At 39.5% G+C, this 24,502-nt stretch overlaps 1 protein-coding gene across 1 annotated transcript in view; it reads right to left on the minus strand.

Moving 5' to 3' along the window:
• Positions 1 to 24,502, minus strand: part of WWC3 (WWC family member 3) — a 63,394-nt gene that overhangs the window by 18,370 nt on the left and 20,522 nt on the right. The window contains exons 6-12 of the mRNA XM_010186852.1: positions 23,500 to 23,649; positions 21,762 to 21,835; positions 12,451 to 12,693; positions 9,145 to 9,234; positions 7,440 to 8,014; positions 1,190 to 1,310; positions 360 to 434 (exon numbers count right to left, since the gene is read on the minus strand). Coding sequence (XP_010185154.1) covers positions 360 to 434; positions 1,190 to 1,310; positions 7,440 to 8,014; positions 9,145 to 9,234; positions 12,451 to 12,693; positions 21,762 to 21,835; positions 23,500 to 23,649 — 1,328 coding nt within the window. The remainder of the gene's footprint in view (positions 1 to 359; positions 435 to 1,189; positions 1,311 to 7,439; positions 8,015 to 9,144; positions 9,235 to 12,450; positions 12,694 to 21,761; positions 21,836 to 23,499; positions 23,650 to 24,502) is intronic.

Raw genomic sequence — 24,502 nt, forward strand, 5'->3', positions numbered from 1 at the left:
ACTTTCCTAAGGTAATCCTCCTTTATCTAGCATAAAAAGATCTCACTCACAGACCTGTCCCTATATCCATACTCACAATAATGGCCCAGACAATGAAAATAAATGCTACTGAACGAAGTAATGAAGGTCCTTTTATCAGCCAGCACTGAAAGGACACTGAATAAACTATGGTTAAGACACATCCCCAGCACAAGTAGCGTGTGAGTGACTAAAGTGTACATCCACTAAACTGGCTTTCAGTTCAGAAACTTCTTAAAACTATCCACTGCAGTTTAGTTTATTGAAAAATTAAAAACCAAAACCAAAAAAGCCAGTGAGCAATTCCTGCTACAGGGAGAAAAAGTCGTGAGACTGCTTACAGAAATCCAACGTGTATTTGCGGTTCTTCATTACTGGCAGCATCACCATAAACAGGCTCTTCCAGATCTTCATTCCTGCAGGAACAGAAAGTACTGTAAACTACATAGTGACCTATGCTGTTAAAACATAATGAAATGAACATTTATTTTGTGGTTTGTGAATATAAGCTATCATTTGGTAATACAGAAGGAACCGAGATCTCTATTTAAAAAACACACAAAAGTAGTAATTCATTATTTTTAAAATTGATGTTTTAAAATACCTCTTTCAAGATATTTAGGTTATTGTAATATTTATTCTGCCTTCCACTTCTCTTCAGCATCCTCACAACCTTCTCTTTGTCCCAGTTACTGTTTATTGTGTTAATACAATTGTATAAAGTAACCGCTTCTTTACCCACCCTTCAACCACTTGGTCAACCTACACATTTTCAGATTTTCAGCCCTCCATACATTTCTTCCTTGCAGTTATAATTTTATCATGTGGTACTCAAAACTGTAAGTCACACTGTAGAATTTAGTTTTGTTTTAAATGGTTAAAATAAAATTATTGATTTATGACTAATAAGCTGAGAAAACAATCTTTCAAGGGAGAAGTACACGGTGTTAAAATGTTAGAGACAATAAAGTGAAAGGGACTCAGCGCTTGTGAAGACGACAGTGGAATTGCATGTAGAAAGCTTCTTTCCTTTAAAGCATGCAACCTAATATCCTTATGTTACTAAGAATTAACAATTTTGAAAGCACATTCAGAAATTTCCAACTAATTATTTTGGACCACGTGGTAGAAGAGGAACATTTCCAGCTTATTATGCATTTATACACCTGACCTTTTGCTTAAAGCTTCAAACACGCCACTGTCACTAGCCAGTGAATGATCTGAGAGACATGCTGAAACTCGCCTGCCTCTCCTCTCCGATCTTCTGCCACTGTCTCCTCGCAGAGTTACAGCTGTCACGGAGAAAAAAGTGAAGACAACATCAGCTCAAGGCAATCTCTTCAAAATTAAACAAGAAACATTTACTGTATCAAAACTACTGGCAAAACAGCTGGCACAAACACAGTTTGTTGCTCTTTCATCTAACTTCTACGTTAAAAACCTACAACACAACTGACTAAAGATTTTCTGGGGGAGAATGAAGGAAGGAAGTTTGTGGCTAATTTTTCTCTGCCAAGACCAAGTATAAACCAATTGCATTGTTATTAAATGCTTTTCTGGTAGAATAATCCCTCCTGGAGGAAGACTTACATTAATTCCACATACATACACATGATAGCCTAAACTTTTAAGATTTACCTACTGAACACACAATAGGCTGAAAACAAACACAGAGACTAATTCTTTTAAGAAGTTATCTGATAACACAATGTGAAGTTTTGTTCTCGTTTGTTTCCTAATACAAAGTCTCAAAGCATACTGTTTATACCGTCGCATAATAGCAGCTTTTATTTACAGTCTGAGAGGCATTATCAAAAAGAACCAGCGCTTTCCAACTCGCTCAGACCACTGTTTTTTCAAATTCTTGGGGAATGACTTTGAAAACTGACCAGGGGCGGAGGAAGCAATATTCAACCCCCTCTTCCACCCTTCCCCGAATCACCAGAAGCACGAAGAATAGCAACTCAGCATCATTTTGACGGTATATCAACAAAAATTGTTATACATCAGGGTTTGCAGAGGCAGATGGGCATAGCAGCTACAAGTCCTTTAGAGTATGTGCACAAGAGGTAATGCTTAAGAACTGCACGGGTAAGGTTTGGACACTTCAGTGACAGCTCCTAACTTGAGGTTGGTTTCTTTCACGTGGTAGAGAGAACCATTACACACTCATGGAAGTGCAGTTTCTTCACTGCACAGCGAAGATCTTTTGCCAACTTTCCCCACTTTTCCTTAAGGGTCAACAACTGTCCCCAGAGCAGAAAAGCAATGGCAAAGAGGTGCCACTTCAGAGGTAGGGAAAAAAGTTTACCCACACTCAGAAATTTAAAACAGACAGCATGGAAGTATTCCCAGTTTCAGCAGACAGCATTTGGAGTGGCAGTGGCACAGTGCACGTCACAGGAGGCAAGCACCAGCTGACATTTCCTACTTACTAACCCCATGAAGGGTGAAACACGCTTAAAGTAACAACTCATTCAGTATCTCTGTTACATGTTTTCTCAAGGCATCAAAAATAAAAGGCTGGTACTTTATCAATAAATTTCCTTCAGCATCACGCCAGCCAACAGCCTGAGCTCCACCTGCAGAACCCAGCTGAGGTACAGACCAGTGAAGCCACCTCTCTGCATGGGACCCATCTCACCTTCCACTTAAGCACCACCAGAACAGGACAACAGGAAGTGAAGTCCTCCAAATTCGCACAACCACACTGCTGCTGTCAACAGGAGCAGCTGGTTAGCTTTAACCCACGGTGGGACCGGCAAACAGGGTGCACTGAGCCTGGCAGTCCTGCGCCAGCCCAAGGTACGTTCCTTTTATCAGAGCACAAACAGCACAGAATCCCAAATGAGATTCCCAAAACCACAGGACCCTGTTTGGTGCTAAAATTCACTGATTCTGCCCTAGAAAGTCCCGATAACAAAAAAAAAAAGATGTCCCAACAACAAAAAAAAGATGTCCCATAAACTAGCCAGAGCCAATTCTCTGTTCTTTTGGATCCATAAGTAGCCCTATGGACCTCCCACCCAGACTCAATGAAGATGTCTTCAGCTTGATTTAGACATCTTCAGCTACGCAGCAAATTTATCTGCTGATCCGGGACATCCCAATCTGCATTTGTCTCTCTGCCTAGAGAAGAACCAGTCTTTTTCTCCCCAAATTAGAGCACCTCATCTTTACTGCCCATCACACACCACGGTGCAGTATAACTCATTTCATCCCCACCACAAATGAGAGCAAACTTCTTGCTAGCTCACAGAAAGCAAAGAAACTGTGTTTGAGTTATGGTTGGATTCGATGCTCTTAAAGGCCTTTTCCAACCAAATGATTCTATGAATCACACTCTCTTTCATACCACTTGTACAATGTGGTGGGTTTGTTTTGTTCCATTGTATTCTGTTTTTAAGAACTTTTAATTTAGTGAGCTCACCTCCACCAGTGCTGTCACTGGGTATTTATGCAGAATCAAGACTCACAGTCTATAAGGATGTTTTTTAGTATCAAAATTTCCCAGTAATTTTACATCACTGGAAAAAGGATGAACTTCACAATAGTGTATAATTTTTGTACAAAAGTGCTTCTGTAATTTATGAACTAATCCCAACAAGTTACATTATAATGACTTCTTTTTGGAAGTAAGCCTTTGGCTCACCCCTTCTTTGTGAACACTTTGCACAGATGTAGGAGACAAAAGACCTCATGGGCTCTCTCCTTTGAGATTTCTGTTCACAATTTGTCTGAAAGGAAAAACTGGTCTGAAGCAACAGTGTAACATCATGAAAAACTGATGTGTTACAACAATGTTGTAACTTGACAACGATTCACCCATTGCCTGCAGGCCACGAGAGCGACCAATAACATCTGGACAATCCCAGAGAATTTGGGAGAGATGCAAACACCAGAACATGCTCTTGACTAGAAAATAAAAAGGAAAAAAAAAAGGCAGGAAAAATTGGTCAAAAAGAAAGAAACATCAAATTCTGGTTTAAACAGAACAAGGTTTAGCGCAGGTTACAGAACAGACCTTCCAACGCTGGAATCTGAAGAACTGTTTAAAAAGAAATTTTCTAAGATAGACAATTACCTTTCCTTTTCTTATTTAAAGAACAAAATCAGTGAACAATATCTATGGATTTCCATAACTACTGAGTGCCAAAGCTTGGCAAAGATAAGACAGCCCTGGTTAAAAGGATATTCTCAGGTGTCACTAGTTGAAAAAGTGAACTTTGAAGTAAATTCTAGTGTCCAAGATTTCATTAGCTAAAAAAGACATAAATAGATCTAAAGCATGTTTCAAAACTTAGGAGACTACAAATACCACACAGGAGCTCAAAATGCACTAATAAGAGTCAAACACTCTCATAAAAGCTAAATCAGAGACACAAACAGACCTCACCTACCATGATGCTGTCAGGCATTACTATGATATAATAAAGCTGAAGCTCGCAGAACACTTTTTCCAGGAATTTGACTACAGCCATGAATACATTGTTTAGTTGACATAGCAAAACATTAAAGTATGCCATAATGATTAAACAGATACAGCACATCATCAAACAAAATCAAATGTAGCAAAATCTCCTGCTTCTTCACATGCAACACAAAAAAATAAGAAAAAGAAACAAAAAACCAACCAAAAAACCAACACTTCACACAGAAAAACACGCTGGGAATTACAGGCAAAAACAGCACAATAAGTCATTTCAGGTTCACTTACAGTGAATTTTTCTGCTGTGCCGCATGAGAAACAAGACAAAATGAAAAGCACACAACAATAAATCATCTTTTAGATCTACGACAATATTTTGAAAATAAGAGATTATTTAGGAACTGAAGAAAACTTAGAACTTGAAAGATTATTTCAGGATAGAAGAAGATATAGTGAAGATATTAAAGCCCAATATTTTATTAACATGTTTCCTCCCACTCCCAGCTTTATAAGTAAGAAGAATTTAACCTCTCAGGTGTATTCCCTCCATGGACACATGGTAACGTGTTTCACAGTATGTCCCTGAAACAGCTGCAGAGCAAGAAAACAGCAGAGCAGCAACTGAACATCAATACTGCAGTTCCTGAAGAACTCCTTGAACTTGTTCAGGTGCTGCTTCAGTGCCAAGTACGTGCAGTTTAATCAGTGGTAACCCTCCCAGCCCCTGGAATTTGCAAAAATTACCTCATATTTTTGTCTAGTGAAGGAACAGGCAAAAGATTTGTCCGAGTTGATACTGGTTTTCCAGTGTTGCATTCTGCTACCAGACCATTGGGTGGCAGCAGCAAAGCACACTGCACAAGTACCTTAGGGAAAACCAAACCCCCCTCAATATCTGAGGGTTCCCAAAATGCGATATACAGGCTTGATTCTCCATCAAGTTCATCAAGAAAAGAGTATAAAATCAAATTAATTTAGAAATTTCCAACTGCTGCTTGTAAACAATTGCATTGCAATTGAGTGCTGAACTCCAAGTAGTCATGACTCCAGCCAAAAATCAGAGAGGTTAAACAAATTTTTCTTAAGCAATTGCTTTAAAATTAAAATAACTTTTAAAAAATATCAAAAGAGACAGCCTTTTACTTTTCAACCATACATTCTTCCTCAAAAAGCAACACAGAGCACTGTGTTGTACACAGAGCAAAGCTGCAACCCCCGGCCTAGGAGCTGGAGCCGGACAAGGCCGCAGTGCCAGCAGGGACCACAGGCCTGATCCGCCAGAGGTTTTCAGAGAAATGTGAAATCTGCAGAAACGTGACAGAGAAGGGAGAAAAGGAAAACCAAAGCGGGAATGTGACCCTCATCCTATTGCTTCCTAGGCCCTCAGACCAGGCCTTCATTTCTAGGAAACACAGAGGAGCTATAAATGAACTACTAACATAGTTTCACTTACCACGATGGGTGAAGACACGCTGTGGGCTGAGCTGAGGTTTAAAGAAAGCCTCAGGAAGCCTCTTCATGGTACGAATTTAAGCAGAAGCTTACATGCTGGGCTCTGGAATGCTGTTTATTTTGGTCTGAATGCTGCAATATGGACACTAGAAATGTTTCCATCTAGTAAACGTAACTTCTGCAGCAGTATCTTCTGGCACTACTAGCTGTGTTAAGGAAAGCAGGTGAGTCTAGACTCAAATGCTGTTTGAACAATACAGGCTTTTCAGCATACTGGTGACATTTTATTTTTTGAAATAAAAAGCCGAAGGCTTTTCCTTAGATACTGTCAATGTTCCTTCTCATCATCACTTGACAAGTAAGAATTTGGTAGGACAAAATTATACATTCTTCTGGATATATTTCAAATTACTCTTGATATCCTAAGTTCTGAATGCAACATTCTACGTAACTGGTAGCACAGAATTCTGGATATAGAAATGGGAGGGGAATTACAGTCTTTAATATTAAAAATATTTTCTAAAAGCCCTTCTCTACTGGTATGATTTTTATTAGCAGTACATGCTTGGCCAACACACAAAAAAAGTCATCATGAAGGAATATTCTTCATTTTAACAGCAGTTCTTCATTTTATTTTTCACGTTCCTGTACGTTCAGGTATTTATGTTTTGTTTTTTAAAAAGGTTTCTGTTTCCTCTTCGATCTCTTTAATTTATGTTTCTCATCTGTAGAGCCTCAGCAGCTTCCACCAATGCAAGTGAAAGCAAAGTCCATCAACTTCACAGTCAAGCAGCAAAAGAAAATCCAACCGTACGTGTGCCGCAGTAGCTGCGCCCATCGCTCCTCTGCGATCACAGCGCACAGGTTCCCCAAGACAAGCACTCAAGTTGGATGCTTAACTTCTCACACACCCCCAACAAAACGTGCTCCTTGGCTGACAAAGCGCTCTACTCATGAGCACGGTGCACCACGCACTCAACGCTGTGGCTTCTGCTCCATTGCAGAACTCGAACATGGGAACCTGCTCTGAGGTGTGTGTGAGTTCAGCATGGAGTCAGCCAGCCTTCAACCACTGTCGGCAGCATCCATAACTGGTTTTGTATTTGTTTTTTGGGGTCGTCCCCCCCCCCCACTGGGTTTGTGTGGCTTTAAATTATCAGAATAATGGCAACACGGGCACAGCCAGGGGCCTCAGACTTAACTAAACCACATATTTTTACTAATTCCCAATCCAAGACAAAAACATTTATTCCTTGATGCGCTACACTCCAAAGTCCATATTCCACTCCTTTTCTTCCATCCAATTCATCGCTATTTTAAGATCTATTTACGAGGATTTCTCTACTCTCTCACCTCTTCACTCTATATCTGAAGTTTGAAGGTTTTGGGGTTTTTTTGTTGTTGCATCTACCATGTAATTTTTGACTGATGGATTTAAAATAAGCCAAACTGAGGAAGAATCTCTACTGCGCTCGTATGTTTAGGTCAGTGTGACATTTTCTATGATAATGCAACAAAACAATAATGCCCAGAAACTCACCTCCACCAGTTTGGACAGCAGTCAGCTGTGGTCCCATTTCTCTCAGCCCTTCAGCGTCCACAGGGTAAGCGGACATCTGAGATGAACTCGGTCCTTGCATATCATCGTCACCCAGCGCTGCGGTCTGAGCCCTGAGCATTTCCAGGGCTCCTACACTTGCCATCTCCTCAAAACCTTCTGACATCTGGGCCAAGGGAGAATCTCGAGATGCAGAGAGAAACGGGGTGTCCAGGGGCGAGCTTGGAGGGGACAACGATGACAAGGAGGACCGCGATGACAGGGACGCCAGGGACTGTGGGGTATCCAGAGACCTCCGCTGCTTATTGAAGTTTGAGTGTCCAATGGCATCAGCGTACGGCACATCCTTTGTGAGCGACTCGAAGGGAATGATGTCAAAGCGCAAATGCTGTCCGTAGTCTGTAACGCTGTCTGATTTGTCGTACTGTGGAAGGCCATAGATGTCCGTAAAGCTGACCGAGCTGAGGGAGCCTCGGCTGGAGGCCAAGGATCCTCGACTGGAGGCCAGGGATCCCCTGCTGCTGCCAGAGGACATGGTGAGGGTGCTAGCTGACAGGCTACGGCAGGCAAAGAAAGAGATAACAAAACAAGGGCCTTGTCAGATATAATGAGAAACACCAGTGCAGACATAAAAACGTCAATCCAGATTACACAAGCAATTTTACATGTATTCAGTGCAGTGACTCGGAGAGATGATTTGGCATTTTAAGGTCTAGCTGGTGTCTCTTGCCCTGATCTCAAGCACAGCTGTGAATGGAACAGCGCAAGTGACAACCGAATCAGGAGCACGTGACTGAAGACAAAGCGTCCACAGGACAAGTCTACTCTTTCCTTCAGTGTGTAAACAGACATCATCTGGAAGAAAAGAGGCCAGAATCCAGCAGGATCTAGATCAATGGACTCAAATATGAAGCCAGGAAGGGTATCATGATCCAGCTTGAACTGACATTAATGATGGGTCATAAATGTATCAGGGAGAAGAAGTGAAAAGGGATTTGGAAAGTCCTAACAAACTGCTGTGTAAGCCTCACCCTCACAAGTTTTTCCAGTGCAAAATAAAAAAGGCTTTAGGATGAATCCTATTCCAGTTCCTCTTGCCACTCTCAGACAGTCACGGAGAGAAAAATCTAAGTGACGAAGAGAGATGAAGTGAGACACAGCAGGAACTGAGCTTTTGATGTTGGTGTGGTGTTGAGCTAAGGAATCCCCAAGAGCTGCATCTAAAAAGGCAGCTGTGAGTGTGAATATGCAAAACATCCTGGGCTTCTGTGTGGGTCTTAGCACATTCTCATATTTAAATGGCAAACTTCTGTCATCTCACCAGGGATCAAAACCCCCTCCTTTGGAGAAAGTATCAGAATATTAAACCTCATAGAGCTTACAAGAATGTTATCTTCATATTAGTAAAACAGTAACAATATTACAATAGGTTTTAAGTATATATCTTCTTTTCAAAAAATAATATCTAAAATTCCCAAATAAACATAATAGCACAGCCCAAATAGCCATCACTAATACTATTTATACAACTCCATCCAAATCATCACATTCTATAGATCAAATCGTGAAATTATTTTTTACTAAATTTATACTTAGCACACATACATAAATACATATTTAAAGGTAAACTTTATAGATTATTAATATGCTTCTCTACTTCAAAACCTGCTGGTTTTGCATAACTCACCTTTTTAACTGGGAGTGTAAATATGAGGTTAAACGTGTAGCTTCCTCTAGTTGCATAAGCAAACAATTTCTCTTTTCCTGTAACAGTATCCTATAATTAAACAGACATACATTACTATTTTTCTTCATTACGCCAGTGCTCAAGATGTGCTAGGAGCTTTCCAAGTACAGAAAAGTATCATTGCACTGCAGTTTGAAATATAAAAAGAAGTTTCACTGTTTAATGAAAAGTTTTACTCCACACAGCTCATATGCACCGATAGAAACTCCAGCGAGAACATGAAAATCAAGACTCCAGCAGAATTCCCAGACAAGGAAAGTTACTGAGGCACAATGTAAGAGTCATGATGTTGAAAATACGTGACACCAACTAGCAAAGTCATAACACGTCCTAGGTAAAAACACCAGACTCTACAAGTTTTTGTTTTCCCTTGCATCAACCTGATTATGCCAGTAAAATACAGAGAATTACTACGACTTTCATGGCCTTGGCAGGAAATAAATCTTTCAAATAGCTCTATTACGCAAGCTAAGAGTGCCAACTTTCAAAGATAAAAAAAATTCTGGAGGACTTCTGTTAAGCAGTAACCATAAAACTCAATATTAAACTCTAATTCTAGGTGTTTCGAGTACATTTATATAACATTATATTTAAGCAGGTGCTACAGCATTTTGAATACTAAGCTATGACAAAAATCTCTTGCTGCCACTTATTGTTTGCCTGTTCTAATAAGAAGCAGCTGAATTACTCAGTACCACTGCCACAACACAACTAGAATGTACCTATAATGCTGTCGGTCTCATACACTTACAAGACATCTTAAGTTCTGTATTTCGAGATCACTAAAACTTCAAAGACTAGATTTTATCTATTGATATCACACTTACTCTTTTCCTATATCTGGAATTATAAGTATTCCTGGTGTTTTCTTTTTCCAAGCCCAATCTTGAACCTCAAACTTCAAAATAAGATCAGGGTGATAATCGCTTTTGTGTTGTACATTTTCATGTCCAGGAAGATTACTGCTCCAGCCCTGCATTTACAAGTTGGCTGGAAATTTGGATTCTGACAGACAGCTTGGAAGAAGCAGATCAAACTTATTTGACTGCTTCAGACCTTCCTCAACTGCAAAGACAGCTGCTAGAATTCAACATGTTAATGAATAGGATATTGAAAAAATAAGAAAATAAACAAAAAGGGGGGGAGTCATGGATAAAACAAAATGGCAGCATTAGTTTCAGTGAACTGTGGATGGTTAAGATATGAAAAAAAGTATGTCTTTGTTAGCAGTAACAACATAAATCTCTCAACTCCTCTGGCCTGCAGCTCCATCAATCCATACGCTGGCAAGGGGCTGCAGCGCTGAGCTCCAGCAACCCCACCGCGCCCCGGGGAGGCTCCCTTCACTGCAACCACACAGCAGCAGCCGCACGCCTGAGCGCAGGCAGCGCTGAGGCTTTTCTCCTGCTTCTGTGGACCCCGGATCAGGTTCACTGAGTGGTGCAAGGGGGCTGTGGCTCAGATATTTATATATAAAATTAAACTTCCATGATAAAGGCACTTGCACACAAGAACCAACAGAAAAGGCAAGAAATGGAAGCAAGAAACTTAACTGATTCAAAAGCTTGCAGGGGTAAGGAGCAGTATTCACACCATGTACTTTAAAAAACAACAACATGCACTGCATGTCACACAAATTACAGTTAGTTCTGATCTGTGCATAATCCAGTGCCTCTAAAACTGAGTAACAGAACAGGGCTGGGTATTCTTTAAAGGGGAAACTTCTTTGTACTTCGTGATCAGGAGAAATTTGAAACAGAAGAACAGAACTAGGAATGGTTTTGGTTATTCCTGAGCCTAAACCAAACAAATAAATTAGAGTTACTAATAGTTAAGCTTTCCTCCAATTAGTTATACACAAACAGAGTGCCCTTCAATATTATTCTAACTTCTACTCAACTTTTTGCTAGCATTTCAAATATCAAGTATCACACTGGAACGCTGGTTTCCACAGCACGAACTACATGGAAAAACAGCTTGGCCTTCTTGCCAAAATACAGTATGCACTGCCTAACACGAGAGCCCAAAAACAGCAAATAAAACTTACTACGCTGCAGTGTAAAGTAAACTCCCTTTTCTGTCAGTTTAAGCTGAAAAATCAATGTAACAATATTGCAAAAACTGCAAAATATGTAACACTGAACTCTAGGTTGGCTGTGAATTTTCTCTTTACTGCCTGAATTTACTGTCCAAAGTAATCCCTTTTCAAAGGAACTGAAGTTCTCAAAATTGGAAAGCACTTCTAAGTATTTTAAAAGCATCTTAATTATGTAAACATTAACCTTTACACAGATCACATTAACACTGGCTCACGCAGTTTTCCTCAAGCATCAAATCTTTTTTCCACTAACTCATGCCTCGGTCTGTTTCAGAACACCGAAGAACAGCAGGGACAACCAGGAAAGCTGTCCTGCGTCGAATAGTTTAGTGGGCAAAAGTACTGTCCAGTTGTTAAAAAAAAAGCCCTAAACCACTTCTCTATAAATTTTAAAGCTGGCATTTCTGGGTATCACCTACGTATCATCTATTTAAGAGAAGCAAGACTGGGAAACAAGAGCAAGTACTTTCTCGCTTGCACTGGAAGCAGTCTATGGTAACAAGAAGAGGTTAAGTTTTTGTCCATTGCATTGGCTGTAGGAAAAACTGCAACTTTGAAATAAACACAGTGTTTCCATTAATATTTTGAAGGGGTTGTTTGTTTTTACATATTAACTTGATATTTAATTTAGGTTTTCAAGAATGCCTCTGTTTACTATGTTCTCTGAATGTTAGAGTTGGGATGTGCTCCAACTGCTAAGATTGCAAATGAAAAGGAAAAACTGTATTCAAGAGGCAGTAAGAAAGTGAAGCGCTTAATTTTCCTGTTATAAGGCAGAACCCAAATATAGGAAAGGATTACTCCACCGCAAAATAAAGGAAAAATCTTTCACTATCCAGGTACTATTATTCAGGTCTCTATTACCAGACAGTATCGCTCAGACATATTCTAAGCATCTCTTGTGATTCTGTTCTCATGTCTTCTTCCTATTCAGACTTTTTAGATAAATTAAAGGAAAACTAACTAGTTGACATCACTCCAGACAGACACGATTTAAGTGTCAGGAGCAGATTCCTCCTTTTTTGAAAGCAAATTACCCTAGTAACAATTTTTTTCTTCTTCAACACAGTGAATTTCCCTATGTACTCTTCAGTTTGAAACTACCTGAATGGATGTTACAGTAGATAAGAAGATTTAAGTTCCCAAACCTTTCAGTGGCCCCATGAGCAGAGGTTGCTCGAGCCCGTTGAATTTCATCCTCCAAGCGTCTTTTTTCCTCCTCCAAACGTGCAATGTCTTCGGGGGATCGCCTCTGCTGGCTGATAAGCTGCAGCTCCTGAAGAAGCGCCTCCTTCTCTTTGATGAGCTGAAGACGGTCCCTGTCCGCTTCAGCCATTCCTGGCCAGGATTCCGTGTCTAGCAAGGCCAGCTGCTGCTGTATATTTGAAACTCTTTAAAAAGAGGAGAAATATAATTTCAAAATGCAGAAGAGACAAAGACGAAGACAATTAGGAGGAAAAATATAACAAGGTGAAGCCTGTTGACTTCTGTGATTTATTTTTTTTTCTTCATAACTTTAAAACAAAAATGTTTAGAGGAGTTTGGAAGGATTATTGGCTTCTCCTTTTGGGGTGGGTTTTTTGTTTGTTTTGTGAGGTGTTTTGGGTTTTTTTTTAACACTACAGAGCTGCAAGTGTTTCTAAGTGTGTAGCTGTACAAGAACTACCTTGCATTTATCTATCACATAGACAGTACCTGTCTTCATAGCTTTCTCATTATGTAGTAAAACAGTTCATATTTTAGAGCTCCTGAGGTTGCCGCCTGTACAACTGGTGAAGCTGAACATCCTTTCATTGCTCAGTCTTTCACTATCAGATCTTAACTTGGGGTTTCAAAAGTGCCATGAAAAGTTGAAGGGGAAGAAGGGAAGATGCTTATGTAGTGACAACAGGTCAAAATCGTCATGTCCCACCTCAGTAGGGGAATGATTCAAGGGGCTGAAAATATTAGGCAGTCCTGACCGACAACAACACTTTAAGAATAAATAAGCTGTCAGTAAAACCAAAATGTAAGTCTGGAAAAAAGATTTCCTGGTTACAAAATACAGGTGGTTTTAGATGGATCCATGACCAAATCAAGTAATTAAATACGGTAACTTCTTTCTTTCTTTTTGTAGTAGTAGACTTTACAGCCAAAAGTGGTTTCCTTTATCTCAATATGATGAACCACCATCTGAAACAGCAGTTGTAAGAACGATTCCACAGTTGGTATTTTATGAAAATGTTCTGTAAAAGCCAAATTTTGAACTCTCGTAATTATTACAAAAAACACTAAAGGTAGAAATTTCACGGATGTTTCTTTTGGCAAAATCTCAAGCTATATAAGCACAACAGAAAAAACCCTCTCTCTTTTACTGTTGGATACTTACGCTTGTCTTACAATGGCCAATTTAGGCACTTTAGAATGTTATAGTGAAAATGAAAAGTAACTAAGAGAAAGTCTGTACTTCTGATTTTTGAACACTTGAAACTAAAGAACTGTAACGCAGTTGCGCAATTGTACACCTCAGTTTCATCTTCCCTTTGAAATGGTAGCATTCAAAGTTCAGTGCACCATAAAAGATGATCCACTCTTTAAATAAATAAAAGCACATTTAAAGCCAGCCATGAAAGTCGGATATGCATTCATTCTTTCAGTAAGTTAAGATTTTAAGGTTTTGTTTTTTTCCAAAATATCTAGTAAGAAAGAAAAGATAACAACAAACAAAGCAAGGTAAAAACACATAACAAGCAAACAGCAGAGCCACAGAAGATCCACATTGTGAGAACACATTTGGAAAAATAAAAGGCATACACATGACAAAAGTAAGGTTTTCCCCATCTGAAAACAAAATCTCATGCAATGTCTATTTCAGACTGACATCTGGAAAGTATTTGGTCATCTTATTATCAGGGGAAAGGAAATAAAATATCAATACAAGTCATGTCACAATGACTGCATTCATATATGAATACAAATTTTACTGGGAGTTTCGTCAAATATATTTCCCCCTCCCCTTAGATTTCACTTACAGCAAGTAAAGGACTTGGGTATTACGTTACATTTTAGTCTTAATTAAAATACTTTATCAAGCCCTTCAATACCATTTCCTCCTCCTTGCATTAATAACCAACTTCCTGCCAATAGCTCCTGAAAGCGCCATTTTGAATCGATACGTACAGTCTCCACACTTCATGCCTCAGCTGCTGTGCATGAATTCCAGATGCAGCTTCCTGAAGAACACCTCACCCCATCCACCAAATGTCAGGGCCAGGAAGACCGAGCAGAGTCAGGATCACTCCTCTCCCCTGCCCAGGCTGCTATGCTGTTGAAGAGTCAGTAAACAGCCCCGAAGGCAGACACAGCTTGACTTTCAAGTGCTCGGTGCCAAATGAAACAAATGGGAACTCAAGGTCCTCTCAAGAGAACTACAGAATTCAGGTACAACTGGGTTATCAGAGCTTGGCAAGCGAGCGTAAATCAGATGAGCATTGGCAAGGTATTTGAGAGACCGTGTTTCTAAGCTCTTGCCCAGCTCATGGATGAAAGAGGATGAGATGTGTCTGGTGAAGCCTCTGGACTGTTTCATAAGATCACTAAGGACTGACCCTCTCTTTCATTTTAACACTCACAACCATTTTGCCAGCCATTTTTCTCATGCAGGGTGAGCTGGTTAAGGGGTTACCTATAGGAGCAAATAAACACTAATGCAGGCAACAAGGAAGAGAGGAGAACCAGCAGGCAAGAGGGGAAGGGGGATCCCCCTTTCCACACTGGTTAACCACTGAATCTGCTCGGCTGTAGAGCAAACCACCACCCTCAATACAAGAGGCTTTAATGTAGACTCCTGAGCTTGCTGAGAGCACGTAACTCCCTTTCTGTACGACATTCCAGTCTAAAGTCTGCTTTTTCCCCCTCAATTTCTGTTATGCTGATGCTCTGAAAGTAGGAAGTTGTTGTACAGTAACTTAATTATACTGTTATTAAGGGGAAAAGCACTCCTGTAGACAAGGTTTGTATCACTGAAGAGTTCCAAAATCTGGTTAGGCATTTACTTCGGTTCCCTTGACACTCTTCGCATTTCAGCCAGCTCTTCTTGTCTCCATGTTTTCCCTTTAAGCAAAAAAAAGGGCACTTTCTAAACACTACAAAACGCAGGCATCTGCTGGGAGGGGAACTTCAGCTCCAGCGAGCCACTCTTCTGCAACCTGTAGCTCCTGCAAGCCAACTGAAGTTTTCAGGGAATTTTGTTGCTTGCTCTCCACTGAGGACTCAATGTGTATGGTAAATTATCCCAAAGCTACCAGTGATAAACTCACTATCCCTACGGCTTTTATGGTCTCAGTCGCTCAAAGCTGAGAAAAATATCTGAGGAATCATGTTCAGTTATGCCAAAACTTAATAAAAATTCCTCTTAAGCACGTTCCATAATTGCAATTTGTCTTCTGCCAACACAAGCTTTTCTTCCCAAACACAATAAATCCATAAATAAGCAGTTTCACTGCGCTTCTCCATGCCAGATTCTGTACCTGTGCTACACCAGCCATGCTTACTTGCTAGTATGTTACAAAAAAGTGGCTGTTTTGTGTTTTCAGACTCTGTGCATATATTCATCTACCTTAAACACCCACTTAATCAATGGGTTGGCATAGATAGCAATTTAAAGGGAAAAAAAATTATTTAGGACCCTTTATGAAGCCTCTGTTTTTCAAACGTATTTTTCCTTCCTACTGGGTATTTTTTAAGATACTACCTCTTCAGTGTAGTCACTGCAAAAGACTTCTTCTATCTGGACAAATGCTAAATACTGAGGTCCCCACTGATACGGCAATTTAACATATTCCTGGGAAAACAACCAGTTAATTTTGAGCCATCGACATTCCAGGCATTTTGCCCATTCCTATCCTTGCATAACAAGTGCTGAGGAGCTTGCATTCCAGGCTGGAGTAGGTGGTATCAAATGACTGGTTTCCTAGGTAGGCAAACCAACTCGCTGCTTATTTCAGGTCTTTCAAAATTTCAAATGGAGATGAATATAACAGTTCCTGTTAAGCAGAGAAGCAGGAGGGGCACAGATGGGATGACAAAGATTTAACCCGGTGATCTTAAGTAAACAGTTTCAAAGTGGCAAATTTGCCCTGAAATGGCCATACTAAGGGATCTAGAATGACGCCTAGCCTAAGATAAAGTAGACATAGCATGAGGGTGGAGATCGGTGTAGCCAGTAGTTTCCTACACAAGCAACAGCATGGGAGTAAAAAAACATGTATTTTCAGAATTTACAGGGTGTCTGAATCATTATCTACCTACACAGATCCCCCTAGACAAATTAGGGCAACCCTTCTGTCATTGGAAACTTCTGGGAAACCTAAAAGATTCTGTTAGTGTCTGGAACCTCATTTTCAAGACTGTTATCTGAACCCAGCACTAATGAAATTATATTGCTGAGCTCAAGAACATTTCAGTTTACAATAGGTTCTTTATTAAAATATAGCATAAGAAATGAGATTACAGTGAAGAACACTTTTTGAGAGATGCAAGACTGATTTACAATTACAATTAGCTCCATATTTAGACCACTACTCAGATTATGAACAAGACAGGTGTCCTGGGGAGGGAGATACTCTGAAAGACTACAAAGGTCCTAGCTCATGCTCATAAAAGGGACAAATTATGGGTATCCTACAGCTGGAACTTCCTAACCTACAAGCTCTGGTCTTTCTAGCTTAAACAAGTTCTTCAAACTTACTTTGAATTTTCCAAGGGGGAAAAAAAAAAGAATATATTGCTTACATTTAAATGCCCAAAATTTTGGGTGACAAATCAGATCACTCCGCAGCCAAGGCCTTCATTACCTATGGAATGGGAGGACCAGTGGAGATAAAATAAAGACATCACAGAATCATCATAGAATACCAGGTTGGAAGGGACCACAAGGATCATCCAGTCCAACCTCTCAAGGTAAAAGTATCGTTCAAATGAGATGAGTCAGCAACCTGATAAGCTGACTCTTAAAACTGACCAGTGTAAGGGGAATTTTCCTTATGCTTGTAATGGGCTTACAATTGGACCCAGTTCTCTGCCACTTCAGGTCACAGGGAACCTCTCCCACGTGCAATACCCCCAGCTGTGGGACTGAAGACACATAATGAACGGAGTAAGAACTCTGTCATTTCTGGTATTTACAGACCCTCTGGAGAGTGGATTATGATCTACATCCAAAGAGGGGAAGGCTAGAGAAAGGGGAAGAAAGAAATGGAAAGAACAAGAAGCTGGGGAACTCGGCCAAATGCTCACAAAGTTTCTCCGCTGTGTCTACTTTGGCTGTTCCCGCAAGTCTGTGCCACTGTGGCTTTGGCGGACAACACGAGTGCACACCGTAGAATATCCAAGCCTCCTGGCAGTCTCATTCAGTAACAAGGTCTTAAATTGGCTTAAGACACTCATGAAACCTTCAACTTCACTGGCATTTTGCAGTTAAAATTAGGTATTCACCTTTAGTAAAACTGCAAAGCCTTTTAAAACCAATGGAGGAGAGAAATTAGTATTTCCCCCAATTCACAGGTAAACTAGTATAATGAAAACTCTGAAGGACAATTCAGAAGCATGGCTCAGCTCCCTTTTGAACCCAAAGAAAAAGTTTTATGTCTAAAAACTGACACTGGGATATTTAGGTTTAGCTCATATTCCCGAGCCAGATATTTATGTGATAGCCGACAAATTACTTTATCCCTAAATCAGATTTTCAGCTTAGTTTAGCAGAATAAAGCATACAAGTCCACTGAATTTCACTAGAAATTAGGCAATTACACCTTGAAACCTGCCTGTACAAGAAGAATTTGAACAGGAAAATACTTGACTATGTTATTGTATCTCTATTGGAATGTTGCTATCAATATCCAATCAAAGTTATTATTCAGCAACCATACTGAAAAGAAAGACGTAACATTCTTCAAGGGAATGTTGGAAATATTAAGCACACCTGAGGAGGAGGCTTTTTCAAAGCTAAAATAAATGTGTTGAAAGCTGCTGTATGATTTCAACAATTCAATTAATACCTTTGAATTCATATTTACAGAAAGCATAAACAAATTACTGTTTTTGCAACCATGAACTGGTTGAAGATGTTTGGCTGTGTTAGTTCATTAAAGTCAGCTACCATCAGATTAGTTGATATAAAAAGAATTTTTTAAAAAATCACTGTTATATATTTTGGTGCTTCTCACTGGAGGGATCATTTTTCATCTGTTGATTTATACACTTCACAGGCACTGCAGCAGTGACATCTCACGATCATTTGCTAATATACTTCATGTAGTCATTATACTGAACCGCGCAACTGAAAGAGTTATCAAAGAAAAACTATTTGCTTTTGATTTCTCTCTCTAGGAAACAGTCTATTCAGAAAAACGCTCGAGGGGTACACTTCCCAGTGTGCAAACGCTTTCATGAGAGGTGGTCTCACTGAAATAGCAACTGAAACTAAAACCGGTATTTATCCAGACAGTTAGGGGCTGCCTGTTCAAAAAGATCGTCCTCCCTCCCTCCTGCTTCTCTGGAGGGCCACACCGACTGATCTGAGAGAAGAAATTTCATGGAAATAAGGTACAGTTTATTTAAAAATAATGGGGGGGAAGAGAAGAGTAAAGAGCAGAAGTGATCGAGCCTCTCCTTCAGCATGGTTGGCGATTTAAAGAGCAGAATGTGCACGCCTACTCCCACAGCCTGGACCAGACCCAGGAGAGAGGACCTCTTCCCCAGCGCCCTGAAGATGTCAGAACCCACAGCTCACAACATCTGAAATACCCACAGGAAAAATTAGATTGCAAATCATCCAACTTCCTTCCAGTGGGAAACTGGAGGGGAAAAAAAGCCTCTGTGAATGTCTTAATGTATGCAAAGGCCAAGCCACTCAGTAGTTAAGAGAGATTTTTAAAGGAGGACTTAAAAATCTGATTATCTTTTATGAGGGAGGAGAGAGATTCTGGGAGTATAAGCCAATTTTTCCACTATCACTGGGTCTCATCTCCTGAATTCCTCAAGACAGTTCATTCAGAAATCCTGAGATGGCATTTCCTTGCTAAGACACCGCATACAGAGAACACATTTTTATTTTTAAAAACTTCTTTACTAGATGTGGCAAATATTTGACTCCTATCTAGAGCTGTATGATCTTCTGGCTGGCTTTTTCCCTGGTTTTCTTTAAATGAAAAGACATACTTTTTCTCCTACAGTGTATTTTCAAAGTCTCTCATTAAAACTTGGAAATAAGACAGTTTGGCTGCTGTACTGATTTGCTATATGCTTCCACACCCCATTTGACAAGCAAATAGTCATAACATACTGCTTTACAGTTGTGACATACTGTAGCATTTTGATTTTCTCCTCTGTAGGTTTTAATCCATCACAGCACATTCCATCACCCACACTGCAGTAACAGCAGAGATTTCCCCAGCCAAGGGAGAAGGAACACAAAGATATTTAGTAGAGACAAAAGCCCTACAGAAAGGCCAGCAAGCTAAGGGGAAAGAATGCACGATAAATGAAGAATGCAACCACAGAGATAACTGGTAGGGGCAATGAGCTTCGTGCACTTCCACTCCAAAGCTGAAGGCTGATGACTTCCGTACAACAAACGTACCGGGCAGAAGGCGGCTGCTCTTTTAAAGCAACTAACACACTGCTGCTAAATAACTGACCACTGTCAGAGCTGCTGCCAGCCCGGGACAGCAAAATCACCCTTACTGCAGTTCCTGCTCTCTAGTTGGAAGGTTACTTACTCACTCACATTTTCTGCACTTGATTAACATCAAACCCCAGCTCACTTCTGATAGCCAGAAATACGGCATTCCAGGCCTAAACAAATGTGCGGCGTTTCCAGCTGAGAAATGCTTCTGCTACTATAAAAAAACCCAACAGAAACAAACAACTCCACCCAAAAAAAACCAAACCCCAAAACCCCCACCACTCTATATTTTCCTCATAATAACGCGTAAGATGCGAATTGCTTTGAAAAACACATTAAATAGGTATGTCAGAAAACAGACCTAAAAACATTTAATACAATCTTCACAGCACCAGTGGCCAAACTAAACAGGACAAAACTGAATTTTATCCTTCTTTTTTCAGGTACTGCCATGAATCCCTAAATTATCACTGGACTATTACATGCTAAGGGCTAAGCCTGTGACCAAACAGGACACTGTTTTGTTCCCCTCCCCAATTATTTAAACTTTAAGAAGTAACAGTCACTGGTATCTTCATGCAGTATTTTACAGTGCAGACTTTCATTCCAGTTACAAATCCTGCAGATTTAGCTGTGTATCTCTAACATGCTTGCACCAATTTAACTTTTTTTTAAGCCTGTATTCCGTCCAAATGTGGGTACATTTTCCAAGAACAACAAAATGGTGAATTGCCTATAAAGCTTCCAATCCCTGCCAAGGCTTATGACAGCATTATGGTTTCCCCCAAAGAAAATGTCACCATAATATGAAAAAAATGAGGCATAAGTACTGAACTTTTTTTTAACCCTTGTTCTGAGAGATGTAACAAACCGGAAAAATAAGCAAAGTTGAAAAGAAAAAGAAAAATCCTAACTTAAAGAAAAAAAAATTAAACTAAGGTTTTCAAAGTTAACTATACAGAATCTTTTAAGCATCAGTCAGTAAGAAAATGTTCTACCATTGCAAATTAAAACAATCCTAAGTGCATAAAATTACTGTGTTCAAGTCATCTTCTATACCTACACTATTGTCATGAATATGTGGCAAATAGTTTGAAAACAGCGAGGTTAAATGAGGACCTGCTAATCTACGGTATCGGACAGTATGTTAAAGAGTACTAAATAAGAACAGATTACTTCTATAAAACCATGAAAAAACACAGCAGGACTGACCTTCACAAAAGAAATACTTGCAAGTAATTAGATTGAAGGACTTAGTGAAGCATTAATCTATTTCAAGTATTATTTTTTAAATTTTTGATCAGATTTTTCCTTCAATCTCAACATTTATTTTTATGTACCCATTTATTCAGCTCTGAACATCCTCATTTATCTCACAGAAGTTCTTTCTTCACCCGGAGTTCATGACTTCCGTACATCGAACTTAAAACACAGGTATGCAAAGCTCCAAATGTACTGACAGACCAGGCTGATAAGTGTAAATTTAAAGACCGTTTACATAGGCGTTTGAGAAGGGGAAAAAAAAAGTAAAACAGATCAATTAAACTACAGCAATTTTGTGTTTATACAAGTGTAGAACAGGGCTGACACTTAGCTTTATCTCTGCAAGCAAATATAATAATCTTATGATAATGTCTTATGTTTACCTAAGCTTTTATTATCTGTGAACTACTCAACAGTAAGCAAATTAGTCTTCCTAAAGACAATTCAGCTAGGAGGCTGGTTCCAGCTCCACTGTGAAAAACTTTAATCACAGGAGTAAAAATAAAAACCAATAGATTTATCTTTAATTACCTTTTCTTGGCCTCTTCATACTGCCAGTTCAGTCTTACTTTGTCCACAAGTCTTGTTTTGTCATCAAACCCAAACTTTTGCAGAGTTGAAGAGCAAGAGGAGAAGGGGAGGGAGGGGAGAGAGGGAGAAATTAGATTTTAAAAAAACATTTACACAATAAAGAAAGGGATACATTAGTATCACTTACTGGACTCACTAAAAAACCTCAACGCTTTAAGTAATAACCTAATAAAAATCAATCATTATCATACGTAAAAGATCCACCTCTGCTACTAATAGTTCAGGAAAGCAATTAACATAAATATGTAATTTTAATTTCCTAAAAAAAAAAACAACAACAAAAAACCACACCAAAAAACACCTTATACCTGATAAACACAACTTTCAGACTCTGCTTGGCTTGTCTTGGATGGCATTCAATATGCACTGTGAATGGGAAAATGCTGCTATGTTCCTTTTGGTAATTTGTTTCGGAATTCAATAATCACATCCACAACCAGTCCCAAAAATGTCATCCCGAAGGCACCAAACTACCTAACACACTGAAAGACAGCCTAGCACTAGCTAAGCTTTCTTAGATGCTTTCTTTAGCTATGTATCTTCTGAAAAACACAGATTTCCTCCTCTGTAGAGGCCTTCTGGAGTCATCCAACTTGGCAAGTAGTCAGCAGTGAAAGAAGACAATAGAGGAGAAATGGGATGATAAAAGCCTACAATTAAAAAGTTACCTAACTGAATAAAAATTTCTAACCAAATGTGGAGTAACATCCAAACTATGGCACTAACAAACTACAAACAGGTTGTTTTCTGGCTTTGTTGTCAGTCTCAACCACAGAAGCAAATGTTTTATTTCTCAAGAATAGCTAGGCTGCCATAATACTAGTGCAAGCCAAATTAGTATTGTTTGGAATACACAATTTCACTCACACAGAACTATTTCCAAGGAATGTTAATATGTTCTTCTCAAATATCACAGTTAAAGGCATTATTTGAACATAAAGTTAGGAGAGACTAGATCAGAAGTTTTGTTAGTTTTTAAGGAAAATACTTTGAGACTTGAACAAATACTTTCCTTCTCTCAGAGGAAAGGAACAGAGGTCTATCGTACATCGTTGATGTATATGAACAGCAATGACAAGCGTGATAACAAGATTTTTTATATATACACATATACATATACACACACACACACACAGATCCATCACTACTACCAGAATACCAACATCTCTCACTGTTGCACAATCAGGTCTCTGTGCAACTTCAATCTGGCTAAAGTGTTTTCTTCCTTCCTGCACCATTACAAGCAGCAGTAAGTCAGAGGTGGTGACGTGAAGAGGAGAGGTCCATGGACACCTCAGCAAGAGCTGTTACTCAGAGATGAGCCTGCGGTCACCGAAGTGATGATGCGACAAGTGCTCTGCCAGGCTGGCTGAGTCCAGGAGCTAACTCCACCTGCCGCTGACCGGCGAGCACATCACTCGCTGTGACACACACGTCACTCATGACACCCCTGTGCCACACTCAAGTCGTGGGACCGCAAAGGCCATCACTCATGAGCACCACTCGCACGTTCTGGAAAGAATAAGCAAACGCAACTCCCTTGCCGCCAATATTGCTTTGGATTTTTCATTCTGCTACAGGCAACACCTCTAAAATTAAACCAGGAAATAACGATGTATCACTTTAATACAAAAGGAGCTTATTTTCTACAGCAAACATCTTGCGTAGGAACGCATACCTCTCCAGTGATGTCAGTCTGAGAACAAGCATCGCAGTGTTGTTGAGGTAAACAGGAGTCATTGAGCGAACTAGAATTGTGCTGGAGATCCTGCAGGGAATCTGTAATACAACAGCTATTCCTGAATCCATCTGTTAACTTGGCCAGGCTCTAAGGAAGAAGAAATTCAAAAAAATAATAATAAATCTGATTTTTGTAATTCTTTTATCAATAGAAAACAAAGAAAAACGTTTTATTTCAAAACAGAACGGGTAGCTTGCCTATAAAAAGCTACTCACACTAAGTAAAATTCATCGTAGTGTTATTAACATGCAGAAGCTTTGCTTTGAAATAAACCTCTCCTTTTAAAAGATGCATCTAACAGTAAACAGACTTTAATTTGGTTTATATCTATGAAAGTTTTAGCTTTTGCATTTGGATTACAGTTCTTTAAATTCAGCGGCTGTCAACTTTCAGGTCAGCCGATAGGGAAAACAAATGTTATTTATCTGCCCCTTTGCCATCTTCTGCACAGGTTACATTCCTTAGCCACTACTGCTATCACATCCAACTCGATGAATACCTTATATTGATTGTATTTCTGAGACAGTTGATTTCACCCTTGTGTTCACTTACCCAAGGCTCACCCAGTTAAAGATATATTTTACACTTTGTGTTAAGCAAGGGACATCTCTGAGATATCTAGAAAATGACACAAACTGTGAGGGTAAAGCAGAGACCTCAGGCAGTCATTAAGGGGGAAGGGGAGAAAGACAGAACCACAGAAAATAATAACAGTAACTTGTTTGACAATACAAGGTTGGTTGGCAGACCCTTAAAATTCCTTTAAAAAATATGAAATTGTTAATATTGCTTGTATTTTGTGATTCTTTTCCAAAAATTACAGATAATGCAGTATCAGCGACAAAACCACTGTGCAGGCTGTCATTTATGAAGAAAAGCCTGAGTATTATTCATCAAAAGAACATTAAAATTAAAAAAAGACATTAAAAAATTAAATCCT

This window comes from Mesitornis unicolor, unplaced genomic scaffold (genome assembly GCF_000695765.1).
Source record: "Mesitornis unicolor isolate BGI_N332 unplaced genomic scaffold, ASM69576v1 scaffold13136, whole genome shotgun sequence".
NCBI lineage: Eukaryota > Metazoa > Chordata > Aves > Mesitornithiformes > Mesitornithidae > Mesitornis > Mesitornis unicolor.